Source organism: Nicotiana tabacum, chromosome 8 (assembly GCF_000715075.1).
Source record: "Nicotiana tabacum cultivar K326 chromosome 8, ASM71507v2, whole genome shotgun sequence".
NCBI classification, from domain to species: domain Eukaryota; kingdom Viridiplantae; phylum Streptophyta; class Magnoliopsida; order Solanales; family Solanaceae; genus Nicotiana; species Nicotiana tabacum.
The window spans coordinates 3,774,511-3,791,232 of NC_134087.1; the positions used below are offsets into that span (position 1 = coordinate 3,774,511).

The 16,722-nt window shown below is 35.1% G+C and overlaps 2 protein-coding genes across 2 annotated transcripts; both read right to left on the reverse strand.

Annotated features, from left to right (window-relative positions):
* Positions 1 to 3,034: 3,034 nt before the first annotated feature.
* On the reverse strand, positions 3,035 to 9,394 carry LOC107812551 (uncharacterized). The gene is made up of 8 exons (XM_016637697.2): positions 8,884 to 9,394; positions 8,710 to 8,774; positions 8,529 to 8,627; positions 7,767 to 7,814; positions 5,222 to 5,291; positions 4,980 to 5,051; positions 4,452 to 4,580; positions 3,035 to 3,765 (listed from the first exon to the last, which is right to left on the reverse strand). Exons 1-8 carry the CDS (start codon positions 9,079 to 9,081, stop codon positions 3,622 to 3,624), a joined length of 825 nt encoding a protein of 274 aa, XP_016493183.1. The 5' UTR covers positions 9,082 to 9,394; the 3' UTR covers positions 3,035 to 3,621.
* A 1,319-nt stretch (positions 9,395 to 10,713) lies between these two features.
* On the reverse strand, positions 10,714 to 14,221 carry LOC107812547 (O-fucosyltransferase 36-like). The gene is made up of 3 exons (XM_016637691.2): positions 12,796 to 14,221; positions 12,306 to 12,555; positions 10,714 to 11,195 (listed from the first exon to the last, which is right to left on the reverse strand). Exons 1-3 carry the CDS (start codon positions 14,040 to 14,042, stop codon positions 11,019 to 11,021), a joined length of 1,674 nt encoding a protein of 557 aa, XP_016493177.2. The 5' UTR covers positions 14,043 to 14,221; the 3' UTR covers positions 10,714 to 11,018.
* Between the last annotated feature and the right edge of the window lie 2,501 nt (positions 14,222 to 16,722).

A 16,722-nucleotide genomic window follows, 5' to 3' on the forward strand; every position in this document is an offset into this window, starting at 1 on the left:
GATTATAAATATGTTTTATAAGATATATTAGATGTATTTAAGCTACTGTATTCATGAATACAGTAGCAAAAATAGGCGTGAATTAGGGAAGTCCAGCTAATCAGTTGTTGTATTCGAGTGTATTCGACTGTATTCATGGCGTGAAATATGGGATTACAGCTGGACAGATTATTGTATTCGACTGTATTTGACTCTATTCACGGCGTGAAACAGGGGATTACACTATTTTTAAACGTAAAGTAAATCAATTAACATAATAGATTTCTAATATAACTCAACAAACTCAATTATAACACACAAAAATTATATTTCCAGTTATAAAAAAAAATCTCAACCGAAAAATACCCCAAACGCATAGCAATCTTCAGAGAAATTATATAATACATCTGAATACATAAATTATACGTATTAATTAAACAAACACATATGAATACATTCATGACATATAACGAGACAGTGAATACAATGAAATACATAGAATACAACAAGATACATTAAAATACAATGAAAAAAAAGACAGTGAATACAATGAAATACATGGAATTCAGCGAGATACATTGAAATACAATGAAATACATGAAAATACAGCGTGATACATTGAAAACATATTGAAATATATTAATAGAAAATCAAGTTGCTTAGCCCTAAACTCCATCGTCTTTGTTCAAGAACAAACCCTTATTTCTGACGAATCCGCCGTCGAGCAAAAACCGTGAATCTTACTGAGCTGAAATTCGGATCTACATAGATAGCAACTTTTGAGAGCAACTCGGTGACAAGAGCTTTGAGCAGTAGACCATGAATTTTTGCCAAAAGAAAGACAAGTAAATCGGCTATACTGTTTATACTTTCTTCTCTTTAGTTTATCTTATTTTGCAATGTGACTTCATGTGAATTAAAAACGAGGATGAGAGACACGAAATGTGGGATTTCTCAGCGTTCCTTTTACCACCGTGATGAGACATCGTGAACTTGAAATCACCGTTTGTGACTAATGGTAGGTGAGAGGAATTTTGAGACTGACCATCGTGTTTTCAAGGAACGGGGGAAGAGAATGGCATGTATCAAAGTAGAGAGAAAGAAAATAATGTAACTGAATAACATATTTAGTGGCTTAGGGGTAGGAGGTAACCAAAATTAGTTATTTTGCTATAAACATTAAAAGGGTATCTATAGAATATAATTTTTTTAAATGGTATTTATTTAAAATAAATAAGGTGTTAACCTTTGCTATTGGAGGTAAAAATTTCTTTGAAAATAGCCATTATTTTGATGCAACACGTAAAGTTCGAGCATAACAGTGCACCTGTGTATGAACTTCCAGAATATTATACTGGAACTCCAACACGCGGAAAGTTCCAGTATATTGGAGCACTGGTGCTCCAATCTCCAGTATATTATGTTGGAGCTCCAGTATGCTTATATTGGAACTCCAGTATATTATGTTGGAGCTCCAGTATGCTTATGTTGGAGCTCCAGTATATTATACTGGAGTATTTTTTTGGATTTTGAACAGTGTTTTCGTTCAGATTTATCTTTACATGAAAAGTGACTAATTTTCGATTACTTTTGAAACTGTGACTATTTTTGAATGACCACTTGTAAATCTGACTATTTTTGAATTTCTCCCGCTCAACACGAAATAAAAGGCCCAGCTCATTCTTAAATTGGATCGATCACTTTTTTTTGGGCCCAACTGAACATGGTAAAAGAATGAGATAATAAATTATACATTGATTATATATAATTATACATATATGTACATGAATTATGTATATATTCTACATCCTGCGGCTATTTTTAGTTTACGAGATTAGGTGAGCGGCTATTTGGGTTAATTCTTCAATTACTACATATATTTTCCCTCAGGGGCGGATGCAGCGTATAACCTACGGGTTCAACTGAACCCATAACTTTCGACACGAAGTAAAAATTTGTATGTAAAAATTCATTAAAATTGCAAAAATAGTAGATATGAACCCATAAATTTAAAAATACAATGGGTTCAATGTTAAAAACCCTTAAAATTGAACCTATAAAATTTAAATTCTGAATCCGCCTCTGTTTCCCCTAAAGTTTCAACTTGTAGAGTAAACCTCCCTATTTCAAATTTTGTGTAACCATTTATGATTTGGGAGTAATATCGAACTAATTTTGAACCATATGCATTAACTTGTTCTTTTCTGCAAAACTATGTTCTGTTTTATTTGCTCATGAATTAATTTTACACAACATAAAAATAAGAAAAAGGAAAAGGAAAAAAAAACTATTAATATTGCAAAATAATAAAGTAAAGACAAGTTTGAAAAGGAATAAAAAAATTTCTTTTTTCTTGTTTGTCTTATATTCTTTTTTTTTTTTTTTTTTACTTTTGTTTTCTTCTTCATTGTTTAATGTGTGGGGATATAAATTTGGGAAGTAAGAGGCATGGAAGTGTTATGCATCAAATGATTTGAAAACAGAAAATAAGATAGTTTGTTAAAACTTGTGATAGATTCGCGTCAATGATTGATTGAACCACCAGTAAACCTAACCTAAAAACAGAAAAGAAAATAACAAATGTAGCAAAGAAAATAAAGAAAATCCATGGACCTATTCCATCATCATTGTTCTTCAAGTTTGGGTGCATTATTTGTCTGTTCTCAAGTTGGACAGTCAAAATTTCGAAAAATATTATAACTCAATTCATAAATAATCAACATTGAAATAAAGAAAGAAGAATAAAAATATAAGATGTCATCAATGACTAACCAATCCACTCTCATCCCATATTGTGATGTGAGGTTCCATATAAATAATTTCAAGCAAGCCACTTTAAACATACAGCCCACCCTTAGTTGCATTAAGTTTACATCTTCAATCAACCAAATACGAATCAATTCCAAATTAACTCAAGGTGGCCATATAAATAATATAAGCTTTTAATATAGCCCCAAGAATGTATCTCCCCTTGCACCTGTGCTGATTGTCCAAGCCAAGGATTTACTCTCAAAAAGTTAAAAGCTTGTTCAAGGAAGATTTCTTATGAGACAAGTTTAAAAGATGTTCAAGCATTCAGATTTTGCATCAACGTTGGTTTGGTTTCATGCACATCTGAAGTCCAAACATAAAACTACCAATCACATCTAACATTCATGGTCAAGCGCCTAAACGCTTTAATAAAGGTTGGTTCCTGAAGCTACAATTTTGAAACTAAGCTTCTTAGCAACTGCTAAAACAAAATAAAGAAATACAACTATCGAGTTCACTACACCAAGTTATAGTTCAAGGAAAATATTATCGCAGGAAAGACAGATGAATCCAGGAAACTTATGGGTAACATGTTTGTTAGTCAGTGGCAACGATGTTTGTTAGTCAGTGGCAACGATGCAGATAATGTTTGTCATAATGTTGTCATTCTTGCTATGTCGGTTCCAAGAGATGTCACAAGGTAACAAATGCATAGAGGCAGAGCTAACAGAACCAGCATTTTGTTGAGTTTTCCTGAAGTACTTGCTAAACTGATGAAATTTCTTGGTTCCCCATAGCCACAAGCATCTAAGAAGTTGCTCCAGTCATTCAAATTCTCATAAAATGTTCGCTCATTGATATGGAACGAAGTGCAGCAATTGGTATATTCAGCTATAGTGAATCTCTGTACTTAATAACATCCATTGTGTTCAAGCTAAATCTCTGGCAGATATCAGATATGGTCGGCTCACTTAGACTATCATTTGCTTCTGCAGATCGAATAAGCTTTTGAAGGTCTTCGGATGGCAGTAATACCTGTATACCAGCAAGTGCAAGATCGCAGTCAATATGCATTCACAGGCACTTTTCAAGGCAGCATAAACAAAGAACGACTCCAACCAATAACTACAAGATGATCCAGCCAGGTCATGCTTTACACACATGAAAGCAAGTATACAATACAAGGATAAAGGTTACAGAATAGAAGCAACTCAATAATTAGTAGAACTAGATGGAGGAGGGGGAAGGGAACAGAGAGAGAAGCCTAGATTGAACGTAAGATCAGGTTTTAGAAGCAAAAGTGTGCATCTCAAAAACTACTACTTTGATAATGCATAAAGTTGTGCATGCATCACCAAGATTCTTTACATCTAAAAAAGGTGTATGTTGCAGATTTAAGTAACATCCGCATTACCATTATATACTGCAATAGAGTGACTAAAGAAGAACTGCTAAGGAAGCAGAAAACAAAGGAACGCAATAAATTTTTGGTAATTGTCCTAGTTAAGTTCCAAAAAGATGGACAAATTAGAATATGATGTACACAGGATTAATGATGCATGTAGGACAGCAGAAAACAAAGAAGACAAGAAAATTTAATAATTTTTCCAGCTAAGCTCCAAAAAGATGGATAAATTAAAATATGTTGCACATAGCCATATTCCCAGTAACACATCGCACTCGTTTCAAATTATTCGGCAGAGTATCAAGTGAAATTCTACCCATGGTGGACGACAGCTGTTCGTTCTCTGTGGGTCATCTTTTGTGTTTGTACTCTTGTCTGTTGTTCCTTCATCTGACTTCTGGTGATAGGAGCTGTCTGTAACTAATTGAAGAAGTTTTTCACTTCCCTGAAGATCCAAAAAACGTAAAGGTAATTAGCAACCCAAAAAGCAGGAGCTCTTCAGAAGAGAAGACAAATTATTGAAGCAACATAGTAAATACAAAAATCAATAACTAGAATGTCTGTAAGCACACATTAAACTTCAGGGGGCACACATTGAACTTCAAGAAGTAAATGACTTGAAAGAGTGGAAGGAAGGGGAGGAAGTGTACTGGACAGATACAAAAGAAAGCTGTGCAATGAAATGGAATCACATGATGGATAATTGTGATCCATATGAGTATGCACGTGCATATATGTCTACTTTTGCCAAAGCAATCTACAAAGAGGGACTATTTACATCTATTCTGCTATGAAAGGTATGTGAATATTCTCTACATTCTAATCAGTTCTAAACATTATTCACCTGAAGAGCTCTCCAGTGAGAGTATGTCCGAAATAAGACCCAAAAGAATGGTATATTAGGCAAGGGTAGCACCTGCATGACATGGAAATAATTGAGAAAAGCAATAGAATTAGAACACTTCAAATCAAGAGGATCACATCAAAAAGAGGTGCATAGTAAGAAAAAACCTACATCTTGATATGATCAGAAAGAAAAAAAAACTATAGAAGCGACTTGGCATTCCATAAGTAGAGTATAAATACCATGAAAACTGATGTCAGTGGAAGCAATGTAACTGATCCATACAAATACTTCTTGTGGATGATAGCCCCCCTGGTATTAAAATCACACATTAATATGAATATATATTGAAGGAAAGAGTATTTGAATTAAATTTGATTGACAACACCTGAAGTAAAATCCAGAAAGTAGGAAAGCATCATCGTTTTTTTTTTGGTAAAGGAAAGCATCATCGTTAAAATAGCAAATACTCATTCAGGGTTCAGAAAGAGGAGAATTGACTGGGTGACTTGGTCAAGGTTAAAATGATTTTGTTCCATTGTCCTTGGCATGACTTCAATCAGATACAAATCAATGGTATAGTCTTTTGAAAAAACATATAGTTACTTAAGATATTCATGCCAGTAACACAAGGAAGTTTCTTTTCTGTAAAATAAAATGCATCCTCAAGGATTACTATCTCAAACAGTGAGGTAATCTTCAGGATCTATTTCAAAATTTAAGGTATTGAATCCAGAGAAAAAATAATAAGAACAGCTACACATTTGCAGGCAAGAGGATGAATTTGATGTTCACGTCAGAATCTGAGAAGAATGGAAGGGTAAATGCTTTTGCCTGACCACCACGATTAAGTTCCCAAGTGTGATTTTATGACCATTGAAAGCCCTCGCTTCATTTGGTCTAGTATAGATTATGAATGCAAAATACTCTAATCGTAGTTAGAATATGATCCTCCAAAGCAGAAAAAGCTTTTAAATACCAATCAATCATATTCAGGATTTGAGCCATTTGGATCAGGAGATTCAAGCATATGCTTTCCGCGATGAATATATAATAGACAATTTGCAGTAGTGCAGAAACCACATAGAAAGAGAGGCGGCTTGCAGGAAAAGGTATGAGGAAATAGAAAAGGCTAAAAGAATTGTTTCTTGTGACCCTCATGCAATAGTGGCTGACTGCATTGCATACACATGATGGGAAATTTGTTTAAGAAGAAACAGTAATGATTAGGAATTTGCCAGAGTATTCCAACTCTTGCAACTATTGGGAAATTTTCAATGTTCACCCATCAACTCAGACTCTCTCCATTGATTATCACAGAAGGATGGACTATCACCATAAACTCTAGCTACAAATGGCTGGATCAATCTTCCGCCAAAAGTACAAGACTAGAATGCCCTTGGAAACAAACCTGGAGTTCTAAAGCACCCCACAAAGTAAGCATGTTTCTGCTGGACATTTGCACACGAGGCTATTCTGGTACAACATAACCTCCAACAAAGAGGCATGAATTTTTGCAACAAGTGCTACATGTCTGAGAAGGCAGAAGAAGATGCAAATCACCACTTCCTTCACTGTTTGCTTCTCAGCATTTTTGGTGTCACATGGGCAATGCCAAAATCTCTTCTCTTCTGCTGGACATGGAAAGGAGCAGGAAAAGGCAGGAAGAAAATTTGAAAACCCGTACCAGGCAGCATTTAGTGGGCCATTTGGAAAGAAAGGAATCTCAGATGTTTTGAAGGCAAAAGAGAGAACATCACAAGCTAAATGTCAATGTCTTATCTCTCTTAGCCTTTTGGTGCAGCATGGAAAATGTATATGGTGTAGATAGCTTCTTAGATTCTCTCAGTTATCTCTCAGGCTAAAGTAGGTAGGAACGGAGTTTTTGAAGGTTCCTGGATATGGAAAATGAATTACTTGTAAGGATCCTGATGTAACCAGTGCACAATCTTGGTGCTTCTTTTGTTTCTAAAATGCTCACTTATTAAAAATTGCTTCTAGAAACATTAAGAAAAGAAATAGGATCACAAAAAGAAGATCGGAGCTAAACTGTTAACTTTAGGAATGGTGGGACAGAACAAAGAAAGAAACATCTAGGAAGAATTCTCAAAGAATTGAAAAGGAAATAAAATGATGCGGAAGAATATTAGAATTCAAAGAAGGAAGATTATATTGAAGTATTATTACAAAGTTAGTGAATCATCATAACGAGGTTCAATTTGACTTCTTGAATTTTGTTAGAGCGGAAAGAGTAGCATTAGTATTATTAAGTATAAAGTGTGTCAGACGTTTGGGAAGGCCCAAAGAGAAAAGAGGATCAGATAAATTGGGATAGAGGGACTAAAATTGTTTTGTTATTAAGTAAAACTCTTTTCTTTTCTAAGCGCAAGATAAAAAACAGTCAATTTTGTGTTCAAGGATTAAGTCATGATCTTCCGGTTCATTGCTAATTGGATTGCACTCAAAATTGCCAGAAATCATAAACTGTAGAAATCAATGCTAAATCTTCTGTTACACGGATAGAGGCCAGCCAAAACAAGAGTTCCAGAAACAAGAGATAAATGCCTTAGGTTTAGAACATATGATATCCCAAGTAAAAATAGAAGCTTCTTTAGATTGGAGTAAGAGACATCATGAAAGAGGATGCAACATGGATTGAATTGCATAATTACAAGACCTTCTGTTAAAGGGAAAATATGAAGGAGATAGATTTTAACAAACAACAAATGACTCTGTGCAAAGAAGCATAAAAACAGCAACTAAAGAAAGAAGCATTTTATGCCCTACCTCGAGGCAATATGACGTAGCCTCCGTCGAACAAGCCGTCCGTTTAAACTGTGCAGAATGAAAGACAACATTTGAGCAAACAGCTGGATAACATAGAAACTAAATGTAGAGGTGCTCATGTAATGTGACTTTCCTCCTTTTTGTTTAAGCACACGTAATCCAAGAGATAAAAGATAAAACATGGTACATAAAATTGAAGAAATTCGAGCAATGCTATGGATAAGAAATGTAATGATATCGTGAATGTGGATATAAAATTTAATTAACTTTTCAAAGTGAAATCAGAGATATCAAAGCCAGACAAAATATCTTCAATTTTATTCAATAAAAGTATATAAAGTCATCTCTTTCTCCAAATAACTCCTATTCGATAAGGCCATGAAATGACATGATAACTTAGGGATAAGATAGGCTCTGGCCCGTATAATTGATGGAATACTACTACTTTCATTCTCTGCTAGTCAACTCCGACCAATTAAACTTTTATATTTACTTGCTCATGTCAAGCTAAGAAGAGTTACAGTTCTCTTAACAAATTTAAAAAGGAGGTTGAGTCTGCATATCACATTTGTTTAACTTTGAATTCAAGTACCGGCACTGTCTTTTTATTTACTCATTAATACAAAAAAAAAAGGATCTACAATTATTCACGTTTCTCTATGACTAAAAGGAACACTTGCATTACACAGAAAAAATCCTGCACCACACAAATCAAGCTCCAACTCTTTAAATTTGAAAAAAAAAGGAGAGAGAGGCACAGACCTTGAGGGATAGGTAATGTCCACACGCGTTACCTCCTTAGGAATGGATTTCAAAAAGATCTCCGAAGGCTTAACACGAGAGAGAAGCCGCAACCCTAGCCTAATATCACCAATTATCTAATTAGTTTCAGAATATTCCGTTATAGTGCAGTACTTCTTTCTGAAGAAAAGCTAGAAATTACCCGTGAAGTTTATTCTTTAAACTTCCTTCCGGCGCTTTTTCCAAATTACTCCAAGCTCTATTCATCTAAACATAGTAATAGCAACCATTTCATCGCCTCAACTTAAAATGTATTTTCAACCAAAATACAAATTTAAAAAATAAAATAAAATGAAGACATGAAAAGTACTAGGACCTTATTGGAGGCGAAATCAATGACGAGTTCGAGATTAGCTTTGGAGGAGTCATGAGTAGATTTGGAGATCTTCTTCCAAAGGTCTTTGAATGTAGAAGGAGTGTTTGAAGACTGAGCTTCCAATTGTGATGACTCGATCGCTCGGCTGAAGCACCAGTTCCTTCCTCTGATTGGAAACACTACTAACCTAGCTTTCATGATCGATTCAATGCACGATTATCAACAAAATGAAGAATGAAGATTGTTCAATTGATTATATTGTAAACACAAACGCAAAACCAACGGAATACGCGAGTGACGGAACAAGCTGATTCTGAGGAACAGTGCAGATTGATTTCAGGAAAACAAGGCGCAGCGTAGAGCAGAAAAATCTGGGAAAGTGTAACTGTCTATTAAGAGAATGAATACAAAAGAGAACCGAGCGCCGAAAGTGAAGCTGAATGAAGGAAGGTGCGGCTCGCGCACTCAAACAAGCCACCGTTCTGCACCAGTAACAGAGCTTTGTCTACGTGGCTAGACCTTAAGAAATTGTCTTTGAATTTCACCGGATTCACACCTCAGCCCTAGCATTGGGATAATTAGAGCCGGTTTGGCTTAACTGATTTAGAGTAACTGATACGTTGGAAAGCATTTTTAAGTGTTGAAACTGGTTTAAAAAATAAGCAGTTACGTGTTTGGATAAAAGTGCTGAAATTAATTATAAGCGGCCGAAAAACTGGGTATACAAAGAGTTTTGCTTCAAAAAGAAGTATTTTATGAATAAAATAGTAAATATTTTGGTCAAACATAAAGTGCTTATAAGCTGAAATTTGATAAGTTGGGGGAGACCAACTTATGGCTTTTGGCTTATAAGCACCTAACTTATAAGCACTTTTAATTTTACCAAACACGTAGATAAGCCAAAAACTGCTTATAAGCTAATTTGACCAGCTATAAGCTTAGCCAAATACCCTCTTAGTTTGGTAATTAAATTTGAGATGAATTTATATCATATTTGGTTGGAATAAAATTATTGTATATTTACCAGTAGCAGTAAACTAGTAAGAAAGAGGAAGGGTGAAAATACAAAATCTTTATTACTATACAATTTCAATCCCGAAATGGAACACTAGGAAAAACTAATTCCATTATGACAAACCAACCAACTAGCTTATGGAGTAATACGTTTTAAATAGTTATTTTCATTTGATGTTTATACTAAATTAATAATTGAATCATGGTAATTAAAAATTGAAATGAGAACATATATCACTTAACCATGATTAAGTGATAATTGTGTATAAAAAATATTGTGCATTCATAATTTTGGGGTATACATGGGGCGCGATAAGTTTGTATCTAATTATACTACCATGTTACTATCTTTCATTCGATCATTTGATCTTCTGCATGACCCTGAAAAGTTAACTATGACTTTTTTTTCTCCTAAAGAAAAATTTAACAACTTGATTAGATATTTTAAGGATTGAGAAGACATGTGAGTAATATTAAGTATGGATTGTGTACAAATTACAATGGTACACTACAAATGCATATGGACGAACTAATTTTGTCTCCTCTAATATAATTACATGGTCAATTTAAATGCATGTTTTCCCTCACGTAAAATACAATCTCCTGGAGCAAATTCCCTCGCGATTATAAGTTTATGACTGTTTCCAAATAGAAACCCGGCATCATTCCCTCCAAGAACTTCCCACCTTGCTCTTGGGGAGACTCGAACTCACAACCTCTCGGTTGGAAGTGGGGTTGCTTACCATCGGAGCAACCCCTCTTTGTAAAGGGGCATGATGTACAAATAGCACTTTCTCTTCCATAAACTGTGAGAAGCAGACCAAATAACGCTAATCATGATCAAGTAACGCCTAGGTACAAGGAGCAAGACAATGACCATCTCCTAAAGAATCGGGCCAATATGCCTTCTGCCGCAATGAGACTGCAACCCAAGTATGGAACGTACTTGACATTGACAGAAATTAGTCCTAACTTCTAAACTAGCGTATTCTTTCATTTCTCCAAATAAGTAGGGAATTCAACTCAAGCATGGTAACTTGTTAGAAACGCCTTCTGGTTATTCCAGCTTTAGTAGCAGAATGTGTTACCTAACTATAAGAAAATCTCAATCATTATCAGGTTCACTCATCATCCGCAATGAAGTTCGGAAGTTCACCCTGGCATAAATACTCATCACAAAGTGATGCTGATCCCCAATCCTTCCGAAGCCGCAAAATATCCTCTGTGAAAGTAGAGCCCATTGATCCAATAAACACGTCAGACAGAGAACAAATGGTCTTGTCCAGCATAGCTTCCACCTTCATGAAGGTAAAAACAGACTTAGGAATTAGGATAATGCCAAAAAGCCAAAAGAGAATGTCAAATAGCTTATCACCCTATGTCAATATTTATAACACGAGTTGCAGAAGAATGTTCTATGAACAAAGCTAAATGGCCCTGGTTCTTATACATTTGTCTTAACATCGCTTCATACAATTTTATGGAGAAAGTTATAAAACTATGCAATATTAGGAAACATGAGTCATCTTGGATTGATGTCTTTTAATGGCATTTAATAGGTGGTAGGAACCAAGATTTTAGTTGAATGAACTGTCTTAATTTAATCCAGATTGTAAGGTCAGTCAACTTGTGGGATTATACTGGGATGTTGTTGTTGTTGTTGTTGTTGTAAGGTCAGTCAAGTAAAATTTATTTTAAACACATAACAACCTAGTTAAAACGACTTGCCTGTTTATACGATCTTTCTCATGTCCCAATTCAAATGTCCTAGTTTCCTTTGTTGTCCATCCCAAAGTTCTATCATTTTTAAAAAATGAATCTCTTTTCTTTTAGCAATGCACAAAACAATTTCAATTTCATAGAGCAGGGAAGAAGGGAGTTAAGGAACCTTGAATGGATGGTGAACTACAGAAGCAACAATTATAATGAAGAGGTTAGGATGGCTAGCAAATCAAGGGAACAGATTGGGCCTACTTTCATCAGTGGATTGATTACAGTATGGTTTACTTTTACCATATTTTCACCTGCTTTTTTTAGCTAAGAGTCAATCAATAATGAATTAACTTGATCTGTCTAAAATTGATTTTGATGCAAGTACAATGACGAGATGAGCAATCTTCTTCCAGTTTTAGGCTGAAGCACACCAATAAATTTAGATCAGACACACTGTATCCTTCCCTAGGTTTAATAGGATGTCTACTTAACTTCAATCAAGACCAAGGTTGACCGGGTAACTCAATTTTCTATTTGATAAGCTAAGATTAAGAGAAAAGGCTGAGTCCAGATTAATAGTGCAAAGAAGATCCAGTAACAAAGTGACCCACTGGTTTTCTCAGAACATAAACTATTACCAGTATTCTGCATGAATATCAACCAAGTGCATTTCCAAGGTTTGGATTCTAACTCACCTGACGATCTCCTTCAAGGCCATGTCTGTACAATAAAGCATCCCATTTCTCAGCAGAATTTCGAGCAGGCCTTCCAACAAGTGGCACAGTTTTTCCATTGACAACAACAAGTGACTGAAGTAGACCAGTTTCACTTTCTGCAGCATCTGTGGAGAGATAAATTACTGCTGAATTGGCCCTTTCAACCACACGATTGATACAATCCGCAGCTTGAGGAACAGGATAGAAGCAACTTGGTTTTTTGGCATTGCTATCAAATAGACAAATAAAAGTGGAGGCAAGGAACTATGTCATGATAAAATTACTAAGCTTAGAAGCTTTGGTAACTGTAGCAGTAATATGAATTTGTAAAGTGTTATGGTACTAAGGCATTTTGGTAATAAGATTATTAGAAATGCCAAAAATATGCTGTCTTTGATTCCCACTACTAGAGCATATGTTAAAGGACAACCAATTGAACAGTAAATACAGATAGGAAAAGCAAATATACCAGAACTTCAAGAAACCGTGTCTGCGGAAATGAAGAGCGATAAAGTTCTCTCCCAAGAATGTTTGGATGAAACGCTGCGCAGTGAGCAAAATAAGACGACTTGGCTCAACAAGTGTCTTGCATTTGTGTGAAATGGGGCCACGAGGTTGCATTACCCATTCTTTTTCCACATCGGCAAAAAATACATCACCAATTGCAATAACATCATCATCCGAAGAAAATTTTATCATAATGTCTTGGACAGTCCTTGGCTTCGGATTCTTAACATCCTCATTCCAAGCAGCTTCGAGCTTATTCATAGAAACCCCTAATGATTGCAACTTCTTAACACGCTCTTCATCCATAAAACAAGGCTGTGGCTGAGAGAAATAGCAAATGAATTTATCTATGTGCATATGGCCCTTTCGTCCTTTTGCAAATTCCTCAAACGTTACAACCACTTTTCTACCCAAGCATTTATCGATATGATCAATATCCAACACTCGATGAAATTCATAGTCTACTTTAGAGCTAGGAATGATCAAAATGCGGTTAAGCAGAGCTGCAAAAAACATGTGCTTTTCCAAACAAATTAAATGATTTGACATCTGCCCCGACACACAAATTGCAAACAAATACTTATCCGGCCTTGGCTTCCACTCAATGGTTCTCCTCTCAGACAATCTATAATCCACCTTCCTACACCTATGTAAATCACCATAACCTTCGAGACTAGGATCTGTAGCATTATCCGATGCACTTAACGAGCTCCCTAATTGATGAGACGAAAAAAGAGCTTGTTGAATTTGCTTATTTAATGAAATCTGACTGAGCAAATCCGATTTCAGTTTTTCTAAATTACTATTATTGACAATAGGCTTATTAGAAATAGCATTCAAAGAATTATCAAGCAATGTGTGGTTCCATAGCTTGAAGAGCCCTAATTGTTGCTGTCTAAACAGATAAAGAGCCCGCAGTTCGGACTCGCGCATGCGATTGATGGAAGCATCGTAATTAACGTTTGTAACGCTGGTTTTGAAGAGGTTTTTAATGTCTGTGGTGAAGTAAAGGATGAGGATAAGCACTGGAAGTATAATCGCTAATAAATACCTCTTTTTGAAGCTGAAATTGAAGCGGCGAGTGTTAGCAGTTTCGTCAATTTGAAATGTGGTGCGCTGAGGAGATTCTGAATGGCGGTTTCGGCTTTCGCTTTGCGCGATCAGATTCTCGTGATCCTCTTCTTCATCAGAGGATTCTCTGTCCATCATCACAATATTTTCACGGAAATCAAACGTGCATTATCAATTTTCAGAATTTTCCTTATCTCTTCTCTGTCATATGGAAACAGCGTCTGCTTTACGATGGAACTGAGTAGAAAACTGCAGAAATGCGAGCGAAGAAGCTAGGAGGTGTTTGGTTTCCAGTCGTTTTTATAGAGTTTAATATTAAAAATCAAATTTCAGAACCAAAGTAGTATTAATACTTTTCATTATGCTATATTTTGATATCGTATTAATTCTACAGGTTGTGAGTTCGAGTGTCCCCAAGATCAAGGTGGTAAGTTATTGGAGTGAAGGATGCCGGAGATCTATTTGGAAACAGTCTCTCTACACTAGGGTAGGGGTAAGTTCTGCGTACACACTACCCTCCCTAGACCCCACTAAGTGGGATTATACTGGGTTGTTGTTGTTGTTGTATTAATTCTACGGAATTTTTTGCCTTTAACTTGGGCCGTCAAGACTTGGATAGCCTTATGTTAAAGAGTTTGGCCCAGATGTTATTGATAAGGAGCCTAGTGCATATATAGTCATTCTCGTGGATGATATTTAGAGATTAAGCAGTATTTATTTTAGAATTAATTATTTTTTATAGCAAAGGTTGATACCTTATTTATTTTAAATAAATATTTTTTAAAAAAATTATATTTCATAGCTACCTTTTAAGTTTTTATAGCGACATATCTATTTATAGTCACCTCCTACCCTTAAGCCATAAAATAAGCTTTGTATTATTTTTCTCTCTCATGTCCCCTCAAATTTCTCTTATCCCCTACACCATATCTATTCGCCCTCTCTCCCTCTCTCTACTTCCTGATTTCATATTCTCTTTTCTTCTTGTTGTACAATTTCAACAATTGGCAGTGCCTCTATCGAAACCTTTGTCGGCGGCGGTGAAGGCCCCTGCAGATTCTGAACGTCCCAGCTGACGAGAGAACAAACCCCAACAGATATTCCCAAAATCCAACAAATTCTCATCCATATTCAAAACTTCACTAACCGATCTTTCATCCGAAAACACATACATACTCCTACACCCACAAGATCTGCAGCGAAAAACAACGAAGTTCTTGTCTTAAACTTGAAGAAGCAGAATTTCTAGGCATCGCAAGATTTGACAAATTTTTTTGCCATGGCTTTTTCCTAAGGCCATCCTAAAAAATATGCAACTTGATTCATAGGTGAAACTCTAGGGTTGTTCTTGAACAAAGACGACGAAGTTGGGGACTGAGCAACTTGAATTTTCTGTTAATATATTTCAATGTATTTCATTGTATTCATTGTCTTTTTTTAATTGTATTTCAATGTATCTTGTTGTATTCTATGTATTTCATTGTATTCATTGTCCTTTTTTTTGTATTGCAATGTATTTATTCTATGTATATCATTGTATTTACTGTCTCGCTATATTCCATGAATGTATTCATATATTTTTTTAATTAATATAATTTATGTATTCAGATGTATTATATTATTTCTCTAAAGATTGCTATGTTTTGGGGGGTATTTTTCGGTTGAGAATATATTTTATAACTGAAAACACAAATTTTGTCTGTTATAATTGAATTTGTTGAGTTATATTATGAGTCTATTATGTTAATTTATTCATTTTCCATTTAAAACAATGTAATCCCTCATTCCATGCTGTGAATACAGTCGAATACAATAATCTGTCCAGCTGTAATCCCCAATTCTCCCTCTCTCTCTCTACTTCCCGATTTCATGTTCTCTTTTCTTCTTCTTGTACAATTTCAAAAATTGGCAGTGCCTCTATCGAAGCCTTTGTCGCCGGCGGTGAAGGCCCCTGTAGATTCTGAACGTCCCAGCCGACGAGAGAACAAACCCCAACATATATTCCCAAAATCCAACAAATTCTCATCCATATTCAAGACTTCACTAACCGATCTTTCATCCGAAAATACACACATACTCCTACACCCACCAGATTTGCAGCGAAAAACAACGAAGTTCTTGCCTTAAACTTGAAGAAGCAAATTTCTAGGCATCACAAGATTTGACAAATTTTTTTGCCATGGCTTTTTCCTAAAAATTATGCAACTTGATTCATAGGTGAAATCTAGGGTTATTCTTGAACAAAGGCGACGGAGTTGGGGACTGAACAACTTGAATTTTCTATTAATATATTTCAATGTATCTCGCTGTATTTCATTGTCTTTTTTTCCATTGTATTTCAATGTATCTTGTTGTGTTCTATGTATTTCATTGTATTCATTGTCTTTTTTGTATTTCAATATATTTATTCTATGTATATCATTGTATTCACTATCTCGCTATATTTCATGAATGTATTCATATATTTTTTTTAATTAATATAATTTATGTATTCAGATGTATTATATTATTTCTCTAAAGATTGATATGTTTTTGGGGTATTTTTTGATTGAGAATCTATTTTATAACTGAAACACAAATTTTGTCTGTTATAATTGAATTTGTTGAGTTATATTATGAGTCTATTATGTTAATTTATTCATTTTCCATTTAAAAACAGTGTAATCCCCCATTCCACGCCATGAATATAGTCAAATAGAATAATCTGTTCAGCTGTAATCTCATGTTTCACGCCATGAATACAGTCGAATACACTCGAATACAAAATCAGTCTAACTATAATCTCATGTTTCACGCATAGAAATGTTATTGTATTCAT

Bases quoted from the DNA above. Each gene is read 5' to 3' on its own strand.
- LOC107812551 (XM_016637697.2), bottom strand. From the start codon at position 9,081: ATGAAAGCTAGGTTAGTAGTGTTTCCAATCAGAGGAAGGAACTGGTGC. The intron at 8,775-8,883 runs GTCCTAGTACTT...TACTATGTTTAG, and splicing joins TTGATTTCGCCTCCAATAAG to ATGAATAGAGCTTGGAGTAA. The intron at 5,292-7,766 runs GTAGGGCATAAA...TTTTAATACCAG, and splicing joins CTACGTCATATTGCCTCGAG to GGGGGCTATCATCCACAAGA.
- LOC107812547 (XM_016637691.2), bottom strand. From the start codon at position 14,042: ATGATGGACAGAGAATCCTCTGATGAAGAAGAGGATCACGAGAATCTG. The intron at 12,556-12,795 runs GTATATTTGCTT...TCTATTTGATAG, and splicing joins CACGGTTTCTTGAAGTTCTG to CAATGCCAAAAAACCAAGTT. The intron at 11,196-12,305 runs GTGAGTTAGAAT...ACCTTCATGAAG, and splicing joins GCCTTGAAGGAGATCGTCAG to GTGGAAGCTATGCTGGACAA.